Source organism: Chlorocebus sabaeus, chromosome 4 (genome assembly GCF_047675955.1).
Source record: "Chlorocebus sabaeus isolate Y175 chromosome 4, mChlSab1.0.hap1, whole genome shotgun sequence".
Classification (NCBI taxonomy): domain Eukaryota; kingdom Metazoa; phylum Chordata; class Mammalia; order Primates; family Cercopithecidae; genus Chlorocebus; species Chlorocebus sabaeus.
The window spans coordinates 39,544,631-39,568,607 of record NC_132907.1 but is presented as its reverse complement, the minus strand read 5'-3'; the positions used below and the strand labels follow the sequence as shown (position 1 = coordinate 39,568,607).

Genomic DNA, 23,977 nt, shown 5'->3' with positions numbered 1-23,977 from the left:
TTTATATATTCTCAATATGAGTATCATCAGCTACATGATTTGCAAATGTTTATTTTTTTTAATTTGTCTAATTTTTTTTTTTTTTTTTGAGACAGAGTCTCGCTCTGTTATCCAGACTCTGGGGTGCAGTGGCAGTCATGGTTCACGACAGCCTCAACCTCCTGGTCTCAAGCAGTCCTCCCACCTCAGCCTCCTGAGTAGCTGGGACTATAGGCGTGTGCCACCATGCCCAGCTAGTTTTTTTATTTTTTGTAGGATGGGGTCTCACTGTGTTGTCCAGGCTTGTCTCAAACTCCTGAGCTCAAGCAGTTCTCCCATCTTGGCCTTCCAAAGTGCTAGGATTACAGGCATGAGCCACTGCATCTGGCTTGCAAATGTTTAATAACCTCCTGTGGGTTGTCTTTTCCTTTTCTTTTTTCTTTTTGAGACAGAGTCTCGCTGTGTCGCCCAGGCTGGAGTACAGTGGCGCAATCTTGGCTCACTGCAAGCTCCGCCCCCTGGGTTCACCCCATTCTCCTGCCTCAGCTTCCCCAGCAGCTGGGACTACAGGCACCCGCCACCATGCCCAGCTAATGTTTTGTATTTTTAATAGAGACGGGGTTTCACCGTGTTAGCCAGGATGGTCTTGAACTCCTGACCTCGTGATCCATCCGCCTCGGCCTCCCAAAGTGCTGGGATTACAGGCATGAGCCACCGCACCCGGCCTCCTTTTCTTGATGGTACCCTTTGAAACATTAAAATTTAAAATTTTTATACAACCCAGTTTATCTTTTTTGTTCTTTAGGTATCATAACTAGAAAACTGTTGCCTAATCCAGAGTCAGGCAGATTTTTTCCTTTGTTTCCTTCTAAGAATTTTATAGTTTTAGTCCTTACACTTAAGTCTTTGATGCATTTTGAGTTCATTTTTATAGATGGTGTGGGGTGGGGGTCCAAATTCTTTTGCATGTGGTTACCCAATTGTTCTAGCACCATTTGTTGATGTTTTATATTAATGTATCTAGATGTGGACCTTTTTGGGTTTACCCTCCTTGGAGTTGAGTTTCTTGGATTTATAGATTAATAGTTTTCATGTAACTTGGGATATTTTCAACTTTTTTTTTGTGGTAAGATCTCTATAACATAAAATTTTCCATATAAACTATTCTTAAGTGTATAATTTTTGCCTTTAAGTGCACAGTATTCTGTCATCACTATCATCACCCAAACAGAAACTTTGTACGCCATTAGACAACAATTCCCTGTATACTCCCTTAACCCTGGTCTTTGGTAACCTCTATTCCTTGTTCTCTATGAAATTTGTCTGTTTTAGGTATTTCATTACAAGTGGAATCATACATTATTTGTCTTGTTGTATTTGGCTATTTTACTTAGCATCTTGTTTTCAGTGTTCATCCATGATGTAACATGCATCAAAACTACATTTCTTTTAATGGTTGAATAATATAATGTATTTACCACATTTTATTTATCCATTCATCTATTGATGGACACTTGGATTGTTTCTTCTTTCCGACTATTGTGAGTAAGTCCTCTATGTCCTCTATGAACATTCACCTACAGTTATCTGTTTGAGTCCCTGTTTTCAAATCTTTTGGTTATATACTTACAAGTTGAGTTGCCGAGAGAGGGAACTGGGTAAGTTAAAATGCTGCGGAATTTGCTGTTCTTACCAACAGTCAGCCTTGACTGAACAAATATTCCCTGGGTTGCTTCAAGCCTTTGATTCATTTCTAGAGTTTGGAAAAAGTTAATTCTGACAGTTCTTGCCCATTTTTTTCCTTGCCTTTTTGGAGTAGTGGAATTTGGAGTTCCTTACTTGGCCATTTTTGCTGATGTCAGTGATACATATCATTTTAATGTTTTCATTTTATTTGTTAGTATGTAGAAATATAATAACTATCTGGTAAGTACTTTTTAAAAAGTGAATAAAAGATGTTCACTTTTCTTTTATACAAAGGTTAGATCATTTATAAGCTAATTTCTTTGTGAAGATGTCACCAAACATCTTTAAGAATTATAAGAGATTGTCAGCTGTCCCTTATGAAATGCAGACTATACCTTCTGGAAGGACTCATGTTACTTTAAGAAAATATGTTAATGTTGGCCAGGTGCAGTGACTCACCTGTAATCCCAGCACTTTGGGAAGCCCAAGCGGGTGTATCACCTGAGGTCAGGAGTTTGAGACTAGCCTGGCCAACATGTTAAAACCCCGTCTCTACTAAAAATACAAAAATTAATTGGGCGTGGTGGTGCAGGCAATGAAATTAAGAGCAAGGAAATGAAAAACTATTCAGGATATTGGCTACTCAGAGTCTGAGGCAGGAGAATCACTTGAACCCAGGAGGTGGAGGTTACAGTGAGCTGAGATCGCACCACTGCACTCCAGCCTGGGTGACAGAACGAGACTCTGTCTCAAAAAACAAAAAAAAAAAAAAAGAAAAGGGCTCAATTTGAATTTTTAGAAATTTACAGAAAAGAACAGAGTGATTAAAGGTAAAGATTAAACACAGATGAAGAGAATGAATTAATCCAAAGATAGATCTGTGAAAATTCTCTAAACTTGGAAATGGAAAACACGAGTGAGAGCAGTTAATAAATAAGGTATGGAAGATAGAATAAGACCTGTGGCCCAACATATGACTGTCTCCTGAGGAGAGGCCAGAAAATGGGAGAAGGAGAGGAAAGAAGAATATTCAAAGAGAATAGATGAGACTTTTCCAGAGTTAGAGAGGCACAAGAGTCTTCAGCAAATTAAATTTAAAAATTTATACCCTTATGCATGTATTGAAGTTATAGTTTTAAAACTTATAAAACTACTAGAGGAAAAAGGTAGATTCGCCTTTAGAAGAACATTGTATTCACAACAGAATTTTCTTCAGTAAAGGTAGATGTCAGAATGTAATAGTATAGTATATTCAGAATGCTGAAGAAGAATAGCTCTGAACCCAAATAAGTATATTCAGATAATTAGGTGCCAGGGAGAAATAATGCCATTCAGATAAAAATGGTGTTTAATACTCTCAGACTGTTGAGTAAGAACTACTAAATTGTATACAGTAGTAAGACAACTGATTGCAGGAAGAAAGGCATAGGAAACGAAGCAATAATGAGCGAAGAAAAGATAAAAATTGTAAAACAGATAAACCTATTGGTAAACTTAAATAAGTATTGACTAAATAAACTAGCAATAATGACTATTAATTTAGGGGTTCTAGAAATAAAAGTGAACTAAAATACTAGCAAATGAAAAGACTTAAATTCTTGCCAGCTCAGTTGGAAGGAAAAATATTTCTTAAGTATAATTGAAGAGTAATCAGAGAAGGGATAAGATAAAATATGTAACTTGCTAATGCAGGAAATCTAATAGAAGGACAGAGCTTTGTAGGAAGGAAGCTAGATTGAAAATAGTTTAAATATTTACTAAATATCCATGGTGAAAATAGGTAAAAAATAAAATACATAGCTTACCATTTGGGGAAAACAGAACAGAAAGGAGAACAAAAAGCATTGAAAAAACTCAGTAAAGAGAAAACACAAAGATGGTAGAAATAAAAGATCCATACATCAGTAATTATAATATAGGTAAGCATATTTCGGTATGGAGTTGAAAGTCAAGAGGTCAGGCGTGGTGGCTCATGCCTGTTGGCTCAGGCCAACATGGGAGGAATCTCTTGAGGCCAGGAATTCAAGGCCAGCCTGAGAAACTAGATCTTGTCTCTATAAAAAACCTTTCTTTTTAAATTAAACAATAGTCTATGGCCGTACCACCCTGAACGTGCCCATCTCGTCTGATCTTGGAAGCTAAGCAGGGTTGTGCCTGGTTAGTACTTGGATGGGGGACTGCCTGGGAATACCACCAGGTGCTGTAGGTGTCGGGGGAGGGCAGGCAGCGGGGAGAGAGCATTAGGGAAAAGAGCTAATGCATGCTGGGCTTAATACCTAGGTGATGGGTTGATAGGTGCAGCAAACTACCATAGCACACATTTACCTATGTAACAAACCTGTACATCCTGCACATGTACCCTGAAACTTAAAAAAAAAATAATAAAGTAAAAAGAAAAAAGTGTTCAATAACTCAAAGCTGGTATAGAAATAGGAGACAAAGTACACTGTAAGGTAGAATTATTAAGGATAAAGAAATTTATCAGGAAGGCATTACAGTTCTGAACATAGTTCAAATCTAACAATATACTAAGATGGACAAAGAAAAATAGACATAAGGAAAATTTTGCAAATCCTAGTAAGTTGAGACAGCAGAAATAGACATCAGTAAGAATATAGAAGATCTGAAAGCCACTTACTCAGCTTGATTTAATATTTGTTTGGAATCATATACTCTAAAATTATAAATCACATATTTTTCCAGCATATATGGAAAATATGTACAATTTGATCATCTTTTAAGGCCAAAAATATGCCATGGATATATCATCAGTCATGTTCTCTTATTAAAATAAAAGTAGAAATCAATAAGTCTAACCTTCATGATTTGGAAACTGAATTTCTTAGTTTATGAATAACAGTTCATATGGAAATCCGGAAATATTTAGAATTTAATAACAGTAAGAACAGAACACAGGAAAACTCTGAGGATATAGCTAAAGCAGCTGCCTCTTAGAGGAAATTTTATAGCCTTAAATGCATCAGAGAAAGGATAAAATGTAAAACTTGCTAATAGAGGAAATCTAGTAGGACAGCTTTGTAGGAAGACGACTAGATTGAAAATAGTTTAAATATTTCTTTTCTCAGAAAAAAGAATGAGTTAAGTGTTCAAGCTAAGTAGTTAAAAGAGAAGGAAGATGCCGGGCGCGGTGGCTCAAGCCTGTAATCCCAGCACTTTGGGAGGCCGTGGTGGGCAGATCACCTGAGGTCAAGAGATCGACACCATCCTGGCTAACGTGGTGAAATCCCATCTCTACTAAAAATACAAAAATTAGCTGGGTATGGTGGTGCACGCCTGTAATCCCAGCTACTCGGGAGGCCGAGACAGGATGAATTGCTTGAACTCTAGAGGCAGAGGTTGCAGTGAGCGGAGATCACGCCACTGCACTCCAGCCTGGGTGACAAGAGTGAGACTTAAGTCTCAAAAAAAGAAAAAGAAAAAGAAAAAAAAAGATGTGGAAGAAGAATATGTTTTAGTTCCATTATCTAAAGCTCTAACATAATGCTAATATGTTGCTTAAGGCTATGTACGTAGCTGATGAAATTAAGAGCAAGGAAATGAAAAACTGTTCAGGATATTGGCTGGTTGGGTGTTAGTTGGAAGGAGTGCTCAGGGAGAAGAGAAGCAGAGGGCAAAAGAAAAACACAGGCTGCAAATACATTGGAAACATTTTAGTGTTAAGCTGGGCAGTGGAGATAAGCTTTCATTTTATTATATTTTTAATTTATATATGTGTTATATGTTCTTTTACTTTCATGAAAATAACTTATACCTTTACAGAAAAGTTTTCAGAAAATAAATTTTTTGAAGAGTTTTGTTTCATTTTTAAATAGGTTTTAAAATACATATACTCTAATATTCAGAAATAGCATATATAGAATTTCTCTTTATTCATCATTCTCTTTAGGTGTAAATAGTTGCAAGTTTACAAACTGAACAGTCTCTATTTCCTGCCCAGTTGGCACTTTGGTTTTGCATTAATCTGGTTCTGCCCTATGAGTCTGCCCTATGTGCAATTAAATTTTACTTGAACTGTTTCTACTAATCTTTTGGTATTCAATTCAATTAAAAATTGTTTGTACCTGGAAATCAGACTTTATATGTATCTGCATGTCTGTGCTTTGAGTAAGATGTTTACTATATTCTGTATGGAGCAGATAGAAGTCTAGGATTTATTTAATTCTTTTGTGTATTGTGGAAATCCAGTTAATGGTGCAGTTTTGGTGACTTTTAATGTATTAATTCAAGTGCCACTTTTTCCTTTAGGTGATTTTTAGACTCGATTCTCAAAGCAAGCAATGAGGTTTTAAAAAATTGTAGCCATATCTATTTATATTAGTAAAGTTGAACACTTATAGGTCAAAATGTCATTTCTTTTTGACAACAATGCCTTAAAATACTTGTTTAAAGTTACTGAATTATTCAAGGCTTAAATTAAATTTGACCATGTCCCCAAGATTTCTTTGTTGTTGTTTTGTGTTGTTCTTGTGTGTGTTTTAATATTATAGGCTATCGAGATGGAAATAATTCAGAAGCTTCAGGGCCATCCAGAAGAGGTGGAAGAGGTAGTTTCCGAGGTTGCCGTGGAGGATTTGGTCTAGGAAGTCCAAGTTAGTAGTGGATTTGCAAATGATGTGTTTCATCTGTTAAAAAGAAAATGATTTAAAAGAATATGTATCAAAGAAGGTTGTTATGAGGATTATATGAGAATAGCTTAGTGACTAATACACGTTAATCACCCACATTATCTATGACATTAGTTTTTAGACAGATTTAATTGCATATTGGTTAGGTTGAAATACATGAATTTAAAAAATAAGTTTGAGTGACTCAATTATTTAATATTACATACTATTCATTGTTTTAGAGCTTTGATAATATGGCTGACCTTATAAACAGGTGACTTTCTATGTGGCTCTACCTCCCCCCATACCTTCTTTCACCAATGTGGCTTTCTACCTTAAATTTTTCCAGCCATCATTTTTCAGAGATAAGGTACTGACTTCAGAGGTCACTGCTGGAATGTATGTGCGTCTAAACAGAGGAGGACAGATTACAAACATAAATTTGTAATAATGATTTAATAGATCTGTAGCAGATTAGAGAATTGTCACTTTGACAGAAGTTTAGGGATTTTGAAGGGTACTGTGCAGGACTGGTAAGGTTTGATTTGGCAACAGTGGGGGCAAGGGGTGCTACTTTGAAGAATAAGTAGTGAAATGATGCAATGTGAAGTTTCTCAGGCAGTTTCTAGAGATTTAACTTGCTTGTATCATATTTTGGCATAATACTGGCCCTAATTTATGAAATATTTTAAATACATTTTGAGGAAGTAGTTTTTCATTGAAGGACATTATTTGTAGAGAATTCCTGTGTGCAATACTTAGTTTAACCAGAATAGTATTTTTCTATTTTACCCTGCATCTTTTAACTTCTGATAGCATAACTTGATTTTTTTCTGTTTACTGAACGATTAAAAAACTTCTTCAAAGTAATATAATCTAATTTTACTTTCTGCAAATCAAGATAATGACTTAGACCCAGACGAATGTATGCAGCGCACTGGTGGCCTTTTTGGTTCTAGAAGACCAGCATTAAGTGGCACAGGTGAGAAATAAAACTTATTACTGAATATGATTGATATATGTTTTTAGCACTAGGATTAGTAAACCTAATATATATGTTAAAGTATATTAGTTTGGCTTATGATTGTCTCTGCTTTTAGATCTGTAGGTAAAAATATGTGGACAATTTTGTCTCCCTTATAAAATTTGTGTAATGTGGATTATTTATTCTGTGTTATCTACCAGTTAATTTGAGATGTGAATTATTAACTAGAGGAATAAAGGATTCTGAGTTAGGGGAAAATGATTTGTGTGATTTGAGGTAAAAATGAAAACACAGTTGATGAAAAATGTTCAAATGAGGTTAAGGTTAACGTTTAAACCTAGAGGCCAGGCCTGGTGGCTCATGCCTGTAATCCCAACAGTTTGGGAGGCCGAGGCAGGTGGATCTCTTGAGGCCAGGAGTTCGAGACCAGCCTGGCCAACATGGCAAAACCCCATCTCTACTAAAAATACAAACATTAGCTGGGCATGGTGGTATGTGCCTGTAGTTCCAGCCACTCAGGTGCCTGAAGCACGAGAATTGGTTGAACCCAGGAGACGGAGGTTGCAGCGAGCCAAGATCGTGCCACTGCACTCCTCAAAAAAAAAAAAAAAAAAAAAAAAGTTAAATCTAGAATTAAGAGATTGATGGGTTAAAGGACCGGAATTCCTAAGTAATAACTTTGTTGAATAGAAATAACCACATGGTTTGTGTGCTTGAGTAGCAACTGTGTGTTATCTAAATATTTTGCAAAACAATGCTTTACAGGTAATGGTGACACTTCTCAAAGCAGAAGTGGCAGTGGAAGTGAACGAGGTAAGTTCTTATTTTGTTTACCTGAAAGAAGTTAAAATCATTGTATTCCAAATTTAATTTTTTTCTGTACTTCACTGGTTGGAAACTAATTTTTGAAGTTAAAGGTAACTTACTGCTTTTGTACACTGTGAGGAGCATAAATTTACACAGCCTGTTTTAGATAGTTCTTTAATACTCTCCAGGTTATTGCCTCTCTGATCCAGCAATTCCATTATAGGAATTATATACTATAGATGTATTTGCAAATACATGTACAAGGATGTTCACTGAAATGTTATTTATAATAAGTAAAAACTGAAAATCACCTGAAATTCATAAATAAAACACTGTTTAAGTCCGGGTACGGTAGCTCATGACTGTAATTCTAGCACTTTGGGAGGCCTTAGGTGGGTGGATCAGAAGGTCAAGATATCGAGACCATCCTGGCCAACATGGTGAAACCCCCATCTCTACTAAAAATACAAAACTTAGCTGGGTATGGTGGCGCACGCCTGTAGTCCCAGCTACTTAGGAGGCTAAGGCAGGACAATTGCTTGAACCTGGGAGGTGGAGGTTGCAGTAAGCTGAGATGACACCACTGCACTCCAGCCTGGTGACAGAGCGAGACTCCATCTCAAAATAAAAAACAACTGTTTAATAAAATAATAATCACGAAATGGGATGCTGTGTGGAAGTTAAAGACTGAGTTATAATATGTACAAATCCTTATTAAAACTGTCATACACGTCCATGCGAAGAGACTACCAAACAGGCTTTGTGTGAGCAACATGGCTGTTTATTTCACCTGGGTGCAGGCGGGCTGAGTCCGAAAAGAGAGTCAGCGAAGTGAGATAAGGGTGGGGCCATTTTACAGGATTTGGGTAGGTAAAGAAAAATTACAGTCAAAGGGGGGTTGTTCTCTGGCGGGCAGGAGTGGGGGTCATAAGGTGCTCAGTGGGGGAGCTTTTTGAGCCAGGATGAGCCAGGAAAAGGACTTTCACAAGGTAATGTCATCACTTAAGGCGAGGACTGGCCATTTTCACTTCTTTTGTGGTGGAATGTCATCTGTTAAGGTGAGGCAGGGCATTTGCACTTCTTTTGTGATTCTTAGTTACTTCAGGCCACCTGGGCATATACGTGCAAGTCACAGGGGATGCGATGGCTGGGCTTGGGCTCAGAGGCCTGACAAAAACCATATGCTTTTTCTTACGGAATACTTATGTGATTTGATTTGAAGGATAGAGTTAGCTCAATATATAATTTTTTACTCTTAAAGTTTTTTCTTTTATCTTTTTGTTTTTTGTTTTTTGAGACAGAGTCTCTCACTCTGTCACCCAGGCTGGAGTGCAGTGGCACGATCTCAGCTCACTGCAACCTCCGCCTTCCGGGTTGAAGCCATTCTCCTGCCTCAGCCTCCCTAGTAGCTGGATTACAGACATCTGCCACCACACCTGGCTAATTTTTGTATTTTTAGTAGAGATGGGCTTTCACCTTTGCCAGGCTGGTCTCAAACTCCTAACCTCAGGTGATCTGCCCGCCTCGGCCTCTCAAAGTGCTAGGATTACAGGCATGAGCCACTGCACCCGACCTTAAAGTTTTTTCAAAGTATAAATACTTCAGTGTCATATAAAAGTTTAAATGCTCTCCAGACTAGTAAATTGGTGAAGCTTGCTTGATGTATTTGAAGATTCTCAGTAATTATTATTAGTCTGAGAGTATTCAGAGTGACATTCCCCCAACCCATGCTGATTCTTGGATTCTTCAATATAGAAAAAGTTTATGAAAGACTAGCTAAACCAAATCTTCTACAAATATTCACAGCTTATATGAAGGAGGATTTCAAGACCTGTGGACATACAAGATAAGGAAATTAGAGTTCACGTAGAAAAAGTGTTCTATCTAATTAGCTCTTGAATCTAATGCAGTCATAGTACCTAAAAGTGGCACAACAGATTACTCGTTATCTAAAAATCAGAAAGGTAGTCTATAGAAAGGAGTTAACAGGCCTGATTGTTCATCAAAAATTCATCAGTAAATGAAATTGAAAATCTTACTTAAAAGGCCGTTCCTTGGCTAGTGTATATTAGTTAGGGTTCTCTATAGAGACAGACCAAAAGGAAGGAGGGAGGGAGGAAATGGATGGATGGATGGATGGATGGATGAGAAGGAACTAATTAGAGGCATTGGCTCATGAGATTATGGAGGCTGAGAAAGTCCTATGATAGGCTGTCTGCAAGCTAAGAACCAGGGAAACCGGTAGTGTTGTTCAGTTCAAGTCCAAAGGAACCAGTAAAGTTTTTTTTTTCTTCTTTAAATTCTAGGGGACATGTGCACAACATGCAGGTTTGTCACATAGGTATACATGTGCCATGTTGGTGTGCTGCACCCATCAACTCATCATTTACGTTAGGTATTTCTCCTAACGCTATCCCTGCCCCTGTCCCCCACCTTCCAACAGACCCTGGTGTGCGATATTCCCTTCCTCGTGTCCATGTGTTCTCATTGTTCAGCTCCCACTTATGAGTTAGAACATGCGGTGTTTGGTTTTCTGTCCTTGTGATAGTTTGCTGAGAATGATGAGAACCAGGGAAGCTGATGGTGTAACTCTCAGTTCAAGGCCAAAGACCTGAGAACCTCTTGGTGGGGCAGAGCCAGAGGGCGGGGGATTGCTGGCATAAGTCCTAGAGTCCAAAGGCCAGAGAACCTGGAGTTCTGATGTCCAAGGGCAAGAGAAGAAGGGTATCCCAGCTGCAGAAAAGAGAGAAAATTTGCCTTTCCTCTGCCTTTTTGTTCTATCTGGCCCCCAGCCTATTGGATGGTGTCTGCCCACGTTGGATGAGGGTCGATCTTACTCTCTCCACTGATACAAATGCCAGTCTCTTCTAAAACACCTTCACAGACATACCCAGAAAGAATGCTTTATCAGCTACCTGGGTATCCCTTAATCTGATCAAACTGACACCACAAATTAACCATCACAGCTAGCATCTGAAAACTTGGATTTGGGACGGGTTCCCAATACCCTAATAGGTAAGAGCAACTCATTGTGCCTAAACCATTTGTGCATTGTGGTTTTTGCTGAATATTTGCTTTCCTTCTGGGAGTCTGGAATTTGGTATGTGCCAGGCAGAAGGTGAGTACATTATTAGCCCCTAATAAAAACCCTGGGTACTAAGTCTCTAATGAGCTTCTGAGTCTCTAATACTCTTCTCTGGTAGAGTTTACATGTGTTGTCACAGCTCATTGCTGGGAGAACTAAGCACATCCTGTGTAACTGCAGTAGAAGACACTTGGAAACTTGTGCCTGGTTTTCTCTGGGTCTATGCACCTTTTTTTTCTGCTGATGGGACTCCCTATTTTTTCACTAATAAATGATAAGTATGACTGTATTGAGTCTGGTGAGTCCTCCTAGCAATTACTGAACTGGGGATGGTCTTGGGGACACACCCCAACACAGGTTCTTTTAGAAAATACATTCCTTTGCTGATTAGGAAAGAAATATAACAGCTTAAACAAAATGTAGTGATATGTAATAGTCTCATCTACATAAAATCATTTTGAGTACTACAGAAACTAAAAAGGTACAAGATTCTATTTAATTGTCTCAAGTATTTGTAAGAAGGGAATTTAAAGTTTTTTAGAACTTGTTCTCTTTGAAGACAAGCAACGAAAATAAAGATGTGCACAACCTTGCATCTTGACCAATTGTCACTTATGAATTTGTTTAACAGGTGGTTACAAAGGTTTAAATGAAGAAGTAATAACAGGCTCTGGAAAGAGTAAGTTTTCCTGAAACAAGGTATTTAATTTTTGTAGTGAGAGTTCTTTTACCCTTCAATTTTAAAAAAAAATGTATATCTTTTTTATTTGATCCTCTTTAAGATTCTTGGAAGTCAGAAGCAGAAGGAGGAGAAAGTAGTGATACTCAAGGTATATTAACGTTTATGTGACTCACATGGGAGTATATTGTGTTTTAATAAAAATGCTTAAGTATTTTACTTAAAAACAAAGTTATCTTTTAAAAATTTGAGCAGTGAAAACTTTAAAGGTAAGCAGTGGGAAGTTCCATAGTATTTAAAATTTGATCTTGTCAATTTTTGTCTGTTTTCTCTTATATTTTCTTTTAGTCTCTGTAACGTACGTTATGTTTTTAATTTAAATTCCAAGGACCAAAAGTGACCTACATACCGCCGCCTCCACCTGAGGATGAGGACTCCATCTTTGCACATTATCAGACAGGCATAAACTTTGACAAATATGACACTATTCTTGTGGAAGTGTCTGGACATGATGCACCACCAGCAATTCTGGTCAGTGAATTAATTGTTTCTGTATTGGCTGTGTAGCAAACTTTACTTTTAAAATACATTGTATAGTTTGTAAAGCTGATATCAACACACAAATTTCACCTCTGGTATCTAAGGTCTTAGGTTGGAAATTTAGAGTGATGTCTTACCATCTACAATAGAATTAATTGCTATGTCAAAAGAGAGTAATAGATTTCATCCCTACTCCCTATACCAGGATGAGAATTTTATTTAAACTTCCTTAATATAATACTTTTCCTAGTGATTCAAGATGTTTCCCCAAGATTGTGAGAAAGTGTGTCTTAGGGCAGTGATTTTTCTGAGAGGGGGAGCCCTCTGTCTCCTATTGATAATTATACTTAGAACAAACCATTACTAGCAGAATTCTTCATATCTCATAGGTTTTAAGGGGGCAGGAAAAATGTGTGAAAACCACCATTTGTGGGGAATACTTCCTGATTCTGTCAAATCATATTATAATATACAGGCTTTGAATATTTGAGTGGGGGCATGTTACTAAAGTCACTTTAGTATATAAAGTAGAATTAAACAGAACTTGGAAAATAGCTTGAATGAAATATGCTTATAAATGATCTGCATATGATATATAGAATGTAATCACTGCTTTTTTTTAAATTTTCAGACTTTTGAAGAAGCTAATCTCTGTCAGACACTGAATAACAACATTGCTAAAGCTGGTTATACTAAGCTTACTCCTGTGCAAAAATACAGTATTCCTATCATACTTGCAGGACGAGATTTGATGGCTTGTGCTCAAACAGGGTCTGGGAAGACTGTAAGTCTTTCCCCACATGTCCAAACTGTTAGGTTTTTTGAGCTTTGGTTCTTCCTTAGTAACTTGGTTTCTTCTTTTGAGTAGAAGGTTTGTAGATGGTTTCAGTGACCTGTCATAAGTATTGATGGTTTTGCTTCTGATTTTTATTGGGATTTGTGTACTTCTAAAGAAAGAATTCTGAACTATTTCTAGGGTAGTGTTGCAGTCCATAGATGTTTAATCTTTTCTGTGTGCAGCTCTTTCTGAAGCATGGTAGTATCTAAAACAAAGTGTCTGAAAGTCAAAGCAGAGATTATAAAACAGTGAGAGAGGGAGAAAGTAATTTCTGTATTATAGCTGGTACACTCTTGAAGTCAAAAGATAAAGAATGAGAAACAGTTACATGCATTGTGCATGATTCCTTAGTATTCAGTGACCTCAGGTTATGCTAATTATAAAAGAAGTCTGATGAGACCAGGTTGGTTTTAGGACTAATCTGGGAAATTTGTGTGTTAATTACGACTCCGTGAGATGAGACTCTTATTTCTATGATCGTAGAGTCCATGAGGTCATACTATTTTAGTCTTAATAAGCCTTCATAGTAGAATTGTAAGGAAATATAGGTATTATATAGCAGCTGATTGAGAGTGTTACATATGGTATTGGAGGTGAAGTTTAGCAAGTGTCTTATTTGCTTAAATGAGAAAACTCTAGCACAAAATTTCTGTTGCCAGATGTAACTTCAGTAAGGGTAATGTGTTCAGTAATACAAATGATGATTTCTAAGTTTTTGCTCTGTGGACCACTTTTGTCATCCATTCTGAATGATGATTTTATGACCTCAAAAGGACTAACTTAGAGTAATTATTCACTGTAATGATTTGCAGCAATTACATTTATTATTTTCCTCTATAAATAGGCTAATGTTGTTGATCTGTTTAGAATTCATGGGTATGCTTTTAAAAATACACCGGAAAAATTTGATAGAGTAGTTTTACCAAATTTTATATTGTATAATAGGAGCATAAAGACCTAAATGTTAAGAACACATTGAAATGAAATTTGTTTTCATTTTTCATCTTAAATTTCCCAGTAGGATGGAAGTAGAGTCTAAAGGCTATAAGGACATGAGGATTAGCTTTCCATAGGGATAAAAGTGATGTGCTATAAGTTTGTAAAGTAGGCAACTTAACTTCTAGGCGGCTTTTCTCCTCCCAATTTTGGCTCATATGATGCATGATGGAATAACTGCCAGTCGTTTTAAAGAGTTGCAGGAACCAGAGTGTATTATTGTAGCACCAACTCGAGAATTGGTCAACCAGATTTATTTGGAAGCCAGAAAATTTTCTTTTGGGTAAGTACATCAGAATGCTACTCACAAAATAGTTTTTTCTTTAGAGATTTTTTTCCCCTCACTTTTGGAAGAACTCAGTAATACTGCACTCATGTAATTTTTAGCATTACTTAAAGTATACTTTTTTATTATCTTGTTTATGGAATCCTTTTTATTTTTAAAAAGAAACATGCTTATTAAAAATTAGGTTAATAGGTTGGACTTAGTGGCTCATGACTATAATCCCATTGCTTTGTGAGGCCCAGGCAGGAGGACTGCTTGAGGCCAGGAGATCGAGACCAGACAGGGTAACATGGTGAGACCCCGTCTCTGCAAAAAATAAAATAACTAGCCAGCACGTGGTAATGCACACCTGTTGTCCTAGGAGCTTAGGAGGTTGAGGCAGGAGGATTGTTTGAGTCCAGGAGTTTGAGGCTACAGTGAACTGTGATTGCACCACAACACTCAGCAAGACACTGTCTCTAAAAAAGTAAAATTTTAATTTAAAAAACAGATAATACTAGAAGTAGAAAATAGTGAACATACTGGTATTATTTCTTGGTAGTTTTTAATGTATATTTAAAAATGAACTCAGGGTATTCTAATGATTTCCTATTCTTTTACATAAAACTTTATAATACAGAAAATGCTTATTGCATAATAAGAACTGATTTTTAATGACTTTTAAATTGCCCATGTGCATACATTTTATTTCTCTATTCTGGGATATTTAGGTTCTTTCTAACTTGGGGCTATTGTAAACAGAATTCAATGTATATCTTGCTATATAGTTTTTCTGTTTTGGCTGGATATGATGGCTTACACCTGTAATCCTAGCACTTTGGGAGGCCAAAATACAAAAATTAGCCAGGTGTAGTGGTGCACCCCTGTAGTCCCAGCTACTCGGGAGCCTGAGAGATGGGAGAATTACCCGAGCCTGGGAGGTTGAGGCTACAGTGAGCTGTGATTGCGCCATTGCCCTCCAGCCTAGATGACAGACCTTGACTTAAAAAAAAAAAAAAGAAAAAGTTTTCTATTTTAAGTATTTTCTTAGAATAGAGTTTTATCAGTTTTAATGTTAAAGAGCAGGAACTTATTTTAAAGCTTGCAATTAATGTGTATTTGTGCCTGCAGTGTATCAGAAGTCCAATTTCAGTATACCTTTTGCCAACATTTAGTTATTGCTGTCTGACAAACTCCCTTAAAACATAGTTACTTTCAACAATAAACATTTACTGTCTCACCATTTGGGGGGCTTAGGAATTGGGGAACAGCTTGGCTTAGCTGGGCCCTTCTGCGTTAAGAGTTTCTTTTATTTTTTTTTTATTTTTTTTTTATTTATTTTTTTGAGACGGAGTCTTGCTCTGTCACCCAGGCTGGAGTGCAGTGGCCGGATCTCAGCTCACTGCAAGCTCCGCCTCCCGGGTTCACGCCATTCTCCTGCCTCAGCCTCCGGAGTAGCTGGGACTACAGGCGCCCACCACCGCACCCGGCTAATTTTTTGTATTTTTTAGTAGAGACGGGGTTTCACCGTGTTAGCCAGGATGGTCTCGATCTCCTGACCTCATGATCCGCCCGTCTCGGCCTCCCAAAGTACTGGGATTACAGGCTTGAGCCACCGCGCCCGGCCTTGCGTTAAGAGTTTCTTATGAGATTGTAGACAAGATGTCAACCAATCCTGGTTGACAAGATTGTCAACCAGACAAGATGTCAAGCCAGTCATCTGAGGGCTTCACTGGATCTCTCCATAGGGATGCATGATTAAATGGCACTGACTTCCCCTAGATTGAGTGATCAGTAAGAATAAAGAGGTGGCTGTAATAGCTTTTATGAAATAGTCCCAGAAGTCACACATTGTCATTCTGCCACATTGTAAGAAGCAAGTCACTAAGTTTGACCCCACTCAGGAGTGGCTATTATAATTGGAACTAGTGCAAAATTGAAAGTTCAGGTCCTTTGTTGTAAAATTATTACAAATTTCAGGGCAGCGACAGCAGAGCGTTAAATGAAGCACAGGGTTCTTCTAAACTTGGAACTCTGACTGGACAGGTTGCATACTCATGAGGCTAGCCTTGCCCACACTGAAGGGGAAAGGTAGAATCCATATTTGAAGGAAGGAATATATTGAAGAATTTGTATATGTATGTTAAAACCACCACAGGTGATTTTATTTTTTTTCCATGCTTGTCAAAATCACTTTAATATCAAACCTGATAGATCTTTTGGAAAAACATGTGGATTGCTTATTTCAGTGTTTGTATCTTGCTAATCCTCATGTACCATGTTGCTTTCAGGCTTTTAAATCAAGTAAAAGGTCTCGGAAATCACCACTAAATAACTTACTCATGTGATGAAGTACCACCTGTTCCCCCAAAAGTATTGTAATTTTTAAAAAATCAAGTAAAATATCACATTTTTTTGTTTGTTTTTTTAGGTGGAGACTCGCTGTATTGCCCAGGCTGGAGTAGAGTGGCGGGATCTCGGCTCACTGCAACCTCTGCATCCTGGGTTCAAGCGATTCTCCTGCCTCAGCCACTGAGTAGCTGGGATTACAGGCACATGCTACCATGCTTGGCCAATTTTTTGCATTTTTAGTAGAGACTGGATTTCACCATGTTGGCCAGGCTGGTCTCAAACTCCTGACCTCAGGTGATCTGCCTGCCTTGGCCTCCCAAAGTGCTGGGATTACACGCATGAGTCACTGCACCTAGCCATAATTTAATATATTTTTTAGATAGTTGAACTTTTTTCTTTTTGGATTTTGTTTTATATCTTGTTAGAAACAGATGCCTAATTTTTAAATAGAAAGTAACATTTAGCTTTCTTGTTAATAGGACTTGTGTAAGAGCTGTTGTTATATACGGGGGAACCCAGCTGGGGCATTCAATTCGACAAATAGTACAAGGCTGTAATATATTATGTGCTACTCCTGGAAGACTGATGGATATCATAGGCAAAGAAAAGGTACGCCATATAGGAATAATGAAGTTGTGAGATTGATCCATTTTTTTGGTATGGGAAAAGGAAAGAATGAGGTAAAGACAGATGTATTTACTAGAGCACCATTTATGTGTTAGCCTCCATCACATTCGTTGAATGCATTCTTATATAATTCTCAAGATAATCGCAACAGGGAATAGTGTTTTCTAATTTATACTCGGGAAAACAAACTTATTGAGATTATGTAATTTATTTTTAAAATCCCTCAGTTAGCTCTAGTAAGTATAGAGCTAATGTTAGAATCTGGGTCTGGTTCCAGAAACCATATTCTATGTCCCACTACGCTGGGGGAAAAATGTAGTTAATAACTTTTTATCTGATTTCATACATGTCTTGAGGAAATAGTTTTTCTCCTGTAAGAAACCCTTTGTGGCATCAATAATTCTGTCTCCTGTGTAAGCATGGGAATGATATTAACCAGGATTGTTAATTTTCTAAATCTTTAAAAAGATTTTAGGGCCATGTACTTATTTAGGAATTCATATACCATATTTTTACATCTCTAAATCAGTACTTTCAGTTCACCTTAATGAACCAGATACACTTTTTAAAATCTCTTTAAAGGGTCCTTCTGAGTTAAGAGTCTTTTCTTTTTTTTTTTTCCTGAGACAGAGTCTTGCTCAGTCACCCAGGCTGGAGTGCAGTGGCGCAATCTCAGCTCACTGCAAGCTCTACCTCCCGGGTTCACGCCATTCTCCTGCCTCAGCCTCCGGAGTAACTGGGACTACAGGTGCCTGCCACCATGCCTGGCTAATTTTTTTTGTATTTTTAGTAGAGACAAGGTTTCACCATGTTAGCCAGGATGGTCTCGATCTCCTGACCTTGTGATCCACCTGCCTCAGCCTCCCAAAGTGCTGGGATTGCAGGCATGAGCCACTGCGCCCGGCCGCGTTAAGAGTCTTTTTAATCCCTCTGGGTTACTCAAAAAAATGTTATTTCTGCATAAACACACATTTCTTAGTATACTTATTAAAAGGACCCAGAGATGTCTACCTTACTTTCTTGCTAACATCTTCATAGTGGTACCAAAATCACTTTGCAAGTGTGTTCTTCTGTCTATAGTAAAAGATGTTCATGTGAAGGTAAGAGGTTCCTGATTGTTCCCGAGTGATTAGAGGATGGATAATTTACTAAGGATTTAAAGAGGTTAGAAAAAATTTTACCAGTTAGAAGATATTTGAATATGTCATGCTGTTAGGATATTTTCTTTCTTAGAGTCTAACTTTATGAGATACTGTAATCCAGATCTGTATTGTCCAATACAGTAACTACTAGCCACATGTAACAATTTAAGAATGATAAAATTAAAAATTCAGTTCCACAGTCACAGTAGCCACGTTTCAAGTGCTTAATAGCTAGCTACTTTTGGCTAATGACTGACATGTTAAACAGTGCAGATAGGCCGGGTGCGGTGGCTCACGCCTGTAATCCCAGTACTTTGGGAAGCTGAGACGGGAATATCACGAGGTCAGGAGATAGAGACCATCCTGGTTAACACGGTGAAACCCTGTCTCTACTAAAAATACAAATAAAAAAAATTAGCCGGGCATGGTGGGAGGCTGAGGCAGGAGAATCACTTGAACCCAGGAGGCAGAGGTTGTAGTGAGCTGAGCTTGTGCCACTGCACTCCAGCCTGGGCAACAGAGCAAGACTCTGTCTCAAAAAAAAAAAAAAAAAGAGGTGCAGTTAATAGAACTTTTAAGTAATTGTAGAAAGTTTTATTGCACAGTGTTGATCTAGACGTTTGGTTTCTTTTAGACTTAATTTTAAAAATGCTTTATAACAGAAAATTGAACTGAAATATACAGTAATATCTAAGCATAACAATTCTCATTTTATACACCGATTTCTAGTCTTTGTTCTTCACAGTATTTTAACAGTTGGAATTGTGAAGAATAGTTTAATATAAACTAATATGCATTTTCTCTTTTACCTTTGAAAATATCCTTAAAGATTGGTCTCAAACAGATCAAATATTTAGTTTTGGATGAAGCTGATCGCATGTTGGATATGGGTTTTGGTCCAGAAATGAAGAAGTTAATTTCTTGCCCAGGAATGCCATCAAAGGAACAGCGCCAAACCCTTATGTTCAGTGCAACTTTTCCAGAGGAAATTCAAAGGTTAAGTTTTTTCTTAAAAATAATTTAGTTATATACATACTTTTATCAAAGTGGAAGCAATGCGAATATCCTATTTTTAGAGATTTGTCTTTAAGATTTTAATATAGGTAGTTTAAAAAGTAGATGTATTTCTAAAATGTTTACCACATTTTCCATTGTTTCTTACCTTTATTCCTGGCTTTGTGTTAACATCACATTTTATTTAAAAAGTGTGTGTGTGTGTGTTGCATAGAATGCAGCTAGGGTTTAATAAGTGCTTACTAAATGAAGTTATTTTTATTATTATGCCTTCTTTTCAAACCTAAATGTATAGGATTTGGGAGAACTGAGGCTTTGGTAGAAAATTCATATACCAATTATTGGCAGATATTTGAAGATCATGTTATATACCATGTGGTCTAGTGAATTCAGAGATTAGAGTGACACATCCCTACTGGCATGGTGACTCTTTTTCCTGCCAGCCCCTTGTCTCAAGGAGCCAGAAGTGCCCAGGCAACAACAGAAGCTTATACAGATGGTCCTGTGGTTCAACGTATGATTTTATGATTTTTCAACTTTGTAATTATTTATCGTAGGTATTAATTACATTTTTGACTTAAGATATTTTGGACTTACAATAGGTTTATCAGGATGTTAACCCTGTTGTAAGTGGGGAACCATCTGTAATTCAGCAGGACTCTTGCTATTTTCTCTAGTGGAACTGTTTTCTCTTTGGGAACCAAGACCTCAAAACCTACAGAACGTAAAGTTGGTGGACAAGAAGGGATGGGAAGCATAGATTTCCCAAGTGGGTCATTGAGAGTGATGGTAGGTGGGCCTGTGTTGCTTGCTTTCCTGGATTCCCAGACTCATGCACCATATATGGGTATTTGATTTGAAGAATTACTGTGTCGTGTTGGATAATGCCCCATCTTCATAAAGAGTTGCCTCCAAACTGGCCCTTGAACTTTTTTTTCTGCAGACAGTTCCAATGTTCTCTCAGGTTGGCAGTTTCTGAGTGATGCGGTATATATTATCTGTGAATCCTATGGTTATGGGCCTGTCCCAACACCTCTTTTGCTTTAAAGTTGGTCCCCTGGTTTGATAGAATGTTACATGGGATCCTGTGCTAGTATATCAAACATTCCCAAGCCCTTGAATAGTGGTGCTGGCTATTGATCTATTTTTTACATGGTAAATCTTTGTGTAAAGTTAGGAAGAGTTCTTTATTGAGGGAAAATAGAACTCATAAGACAGCATTAGGTCAATTGGCAGGATATTTTTCTTTCTTAGTGATAGACAAAACAATCATTTCTTAACAGTTGAATAGTATTTCCTTCCTTCCTTTCCTTTCCTTTCCTTTTTCCTTTCCTTTCTTTCTTTTTTTTTTTTTTTTTTTTTTTTCATTTGAGACGAAGTCTTGCTCAGTTGCCCAGGCTGGAGTGAAATAGTGCGGTCCTGGCTCACTGAAACCTCCATCTCCTGGGTTCAAGCGATTCTCCTGCCTCAGCCACCCAAGTAGCTGGGATTATAGGCACCTGCCACCACACCTGGTTAATTTTTTTTTTTTTTTTTTTTTTTTTGTATTTTTAGTAGAGATGGGGTTTCACCATGTTGGCCAGGCTGGTCTCGGAATCCTGACCTCAGGTCATCTGCCCGCCTCGGCCTCCCAAAGTGCTGGGATTACAGGCATGAGCCACCGCACCCTGCCCTGGATAGTATTTTCAATTGGAGATGGGATATTTGCATTCCCACCATTTGCTTTGGTAACTATCTAATTAGCAGCCTGACTCTTTTTAGATTTACCCTGAAATGGGAAAGTATTTGTATGTTGACCACCCAAAATGGCAAACGTGTACTACTGTCAGTAATATTTGTTGAGGATCTTTTGTGAATCATATTTGATTATAAGCTTTGGGGATATATGTTAAACAAAATAAGCTCCTATCTGACCTTGGGTTGTTTACATTCTTTGCTTCCTGACTCTTCCTCAATTGCTTCATTGTCTACTCTTAAATGTTACCAGTTGCCCATCATTCTGTGCAAAGTCCTTTTCTCATTCTGCATATTCCCTGAGTTATGGTATATCCGTTCCCTTGGCTTCTAGTTATACCTGTAACTCTGCCATGGCTTCTAGTTATACCTGTAACTCTCCCAGATTTCTTCCCTGTATTCCTAATCTCTCTCTGTAGCCCCAGACCTTTTTTTTTTTTTTTTTTTTTTGGAGACAGAGTTTCGCTCTTGTTGTCCAGGCTAGAGTACAATGGCACGATCTCAGCTCACTACAACCTCCACCTCCAGGGTTCAAGTGATTCTGCCTCAGCCTCCCCAGTGGCTGGGATTATAGGCATGCACCACCACATCTGGCTAATTTTTTATTTTTAGTAGAGATGGGGTTTCTCCATGTTGGTCAGGCTGGTCTTGAACTCCTGACCTCAGGTGATCCGCCCGCCTCGGCCTCCCAAAGTGCTGAGATTGTAAGTGTGAGCCACCACACCCGGCCCAGACTTTCAAATTTAACTTCTTGGGGTGTTTTTTCTCTCAGATGAATAACTAACTCACGTTCATGTCCAAAATAGAATGCAATTTTTCTTCAGCTCCCTTTTTCCAGTTTTCTTTATTCTGGTTATTGGCATCATGATCTTTTGAAGCCAGAAATTTTTGAATCATGGTGATTCTTCTCTCACAGTCTTTTAACTCCGCTTTTAAAAATACTCAACTTGGGCCAGGCGCGGTAGCTCATTCCTATAATCCCAGCACTTTGGGGAGGCTAAGGTGGGAGGAGCATTGGAGCCTAGAAGTTCAGGCCCAGCCTGGGCAACATGGTGAGACCCTGTCTATGTAAAAAAAAAATTTTTAATTAGCTGGGTGTGGTGACATGCACCTGTAGGTTCAGCTACTCAGGAGACTAAAGTGGGAGGATGTCTTGAGCCCGGGAAGTTGAGGCTGCAGTGAGCCATGGTTGTGCCACTATACTCTGGCCTGGGTAACAGAGTAAGACCCTGTCTCAGTACAACATGGCAGTGATATTAGGGTTCTCCAGAAGGACAGAACCAATAATATATATAGATAGATATAAAAGGAAGTTTATTAGGGAAAATTGGCTCACACAATCACAAGGTAAAGTCCCATGATAGGCTATCTGCAAGCTGCAGAAGAGAGAAACCAGCAGTGGCTTAGTCCAAGTCTGAAAGCCTCAAAACCAAGGAAGCTGATAGATCCCCCAAGAAGCCGCTGGTGCAAGTCCCAGAGTTCAAAGTCTGAAGAACCTGGAGTATGATGTCCAAGGGCAGGAGGAGCAGAAGCAAGCATCCAGCATGGGAAGAAGAAAGAGAGCTGGAAGACTCAGCAAGCAAAGTTACCCCACCTTCTTCTGCCTGCGTCGTTGTAACTGCGCTGGTAGCCAACTGGATGGTGTCCACCCACATTTAGGGTGGGCTTTCTTCTCCCAGTCTACCAACTGAAATGTCAGTCTCCTCTGGTAGCACCCTCAGAGACACATCCAGGAACAGTTTTTCACTGACCATCTAGGCATCCCTCAATCCAGTCAAGTTGACACCAAGTATTAACCATTACAGCAGTAATCTCTAAAATATTGCATATCTGTTAGCTTCTTCTCTATTTCCCACCTTAATTTAGGTCCTTATCAGTTTTGCCCTGCTCACTGGAAGTGGCTTTTTAACCTGTCTCCCTGCTCCTAGTGTCACTTCTGCATTAGTGGCAATGCCAAAATAAAGTCTGATTCTTTTAGACATTTATTTAAAATAAACCTTCCCATATCTTTCCATCTTCATAGACTGATTTTTAAACTCTTTAACACATGACAATCTCAGGCTTAGCTGCTACTTTCTTACCTGGAGTCGTGTGTTTCTAGTCTACTAGAGCTATTTCCTCTTGGCTGAGAAAGCTGAATTTTACTTTTCTCATTATTTGTGCTTGTTTCTTCTTTCCTTCTGCATAGAATGCCTTTCCCCAATTGTTAGTGTTCCACATTCTTGCCTGCTGCTTCCCTACATGAAGCTTCAAACCTGAAGACTTTTTTTTTTTTTTTTTTTTTTTGAGATAAGGTCTCACTCTTGTTGCCCAGGCTGGAGTTCAGAGGCACAATCATGGTTCACTGCCACCTCGACCTCCCTGACTCAAGCCATCCTAGACCCACCTCAGCCTTCTGGGTAGCTGGGACTACAGGTGTGCACATACGTACCTGGCTAATTTTTTATTTTTTGTAGATATGGGGTTTCACCATGTTGGCCAGAATGGTCTCAAACTCCTGGACTCAAGTGATCCACACGCCTTGGCCTTCCAAAGTGCTAGGATTATAGGCGTGAGCCACTGTGCCCCGCCTCAAACTTGAGGCTTTTTCTAAATCATTTCATCCATTTCCTGCCAGTGTATC

At 38.3% G+C, this 23,977-nt stretch overlaps 1 protein-coding gene and 1 pseudogene across 1 annotated transcript in view; both read left to right on the top strand.

The window, feature by feature from the left end:
• DDX4 (DEAD-box helicase 4) overlaps positions 1 to 23,977 on the top strand; it is a 71,733-nt gene that overhangs the window by 33,105 nt on the left and 14,651 nt on the right. Inside the window, exons 7-16 of the mRNA XM_007972759.3 lie at positions 6,174 to 6,275; positions 7,192 to 7,272; positions 8,041 to 8,088; positions 11,799 to 11,846; positions 11,950 to 11,997; positions 12,235 to 12,377; positions 13,018 to 13,170; positions 14,349 to 14,503; positions 17,317 to 17,446; positions 19,436 to 19,602. Of these exons, the coding sequence (XP_007970950.1) occupies positions 6,174 to 6,275; positions 7,192 to 7,272; positions 8,041 to 8,088; positions 11,799 to 11,846; positions 11,950 to 11,997; positions 12,235 to 12,377; positions 13,018 to 13,170; positions 14,349 to 14,503; positions 17,317 to 17,446; positions 19,436 to 19,602 (1,075 nt within the window). The remainder of the gene's footprint in view (positions 1 to 6,173; positions 6,276 to 7,191; positions 7,273 to 8,040; positions 8,089 to 11,798; positions 11,847 to 11,949; positions 11,998 to 12,234; positions 12,378 to 13,017; positions 13,171 to 14,348; positions 14,504 to 17,316; positions 17,447 to 19,435; positions 19,603 to 23,977) is intronic.
• LOC119618349 (5S ribosomal RNA) lies at positions 3,754 to 3,874 on the top strand (annotated as a pseudogene).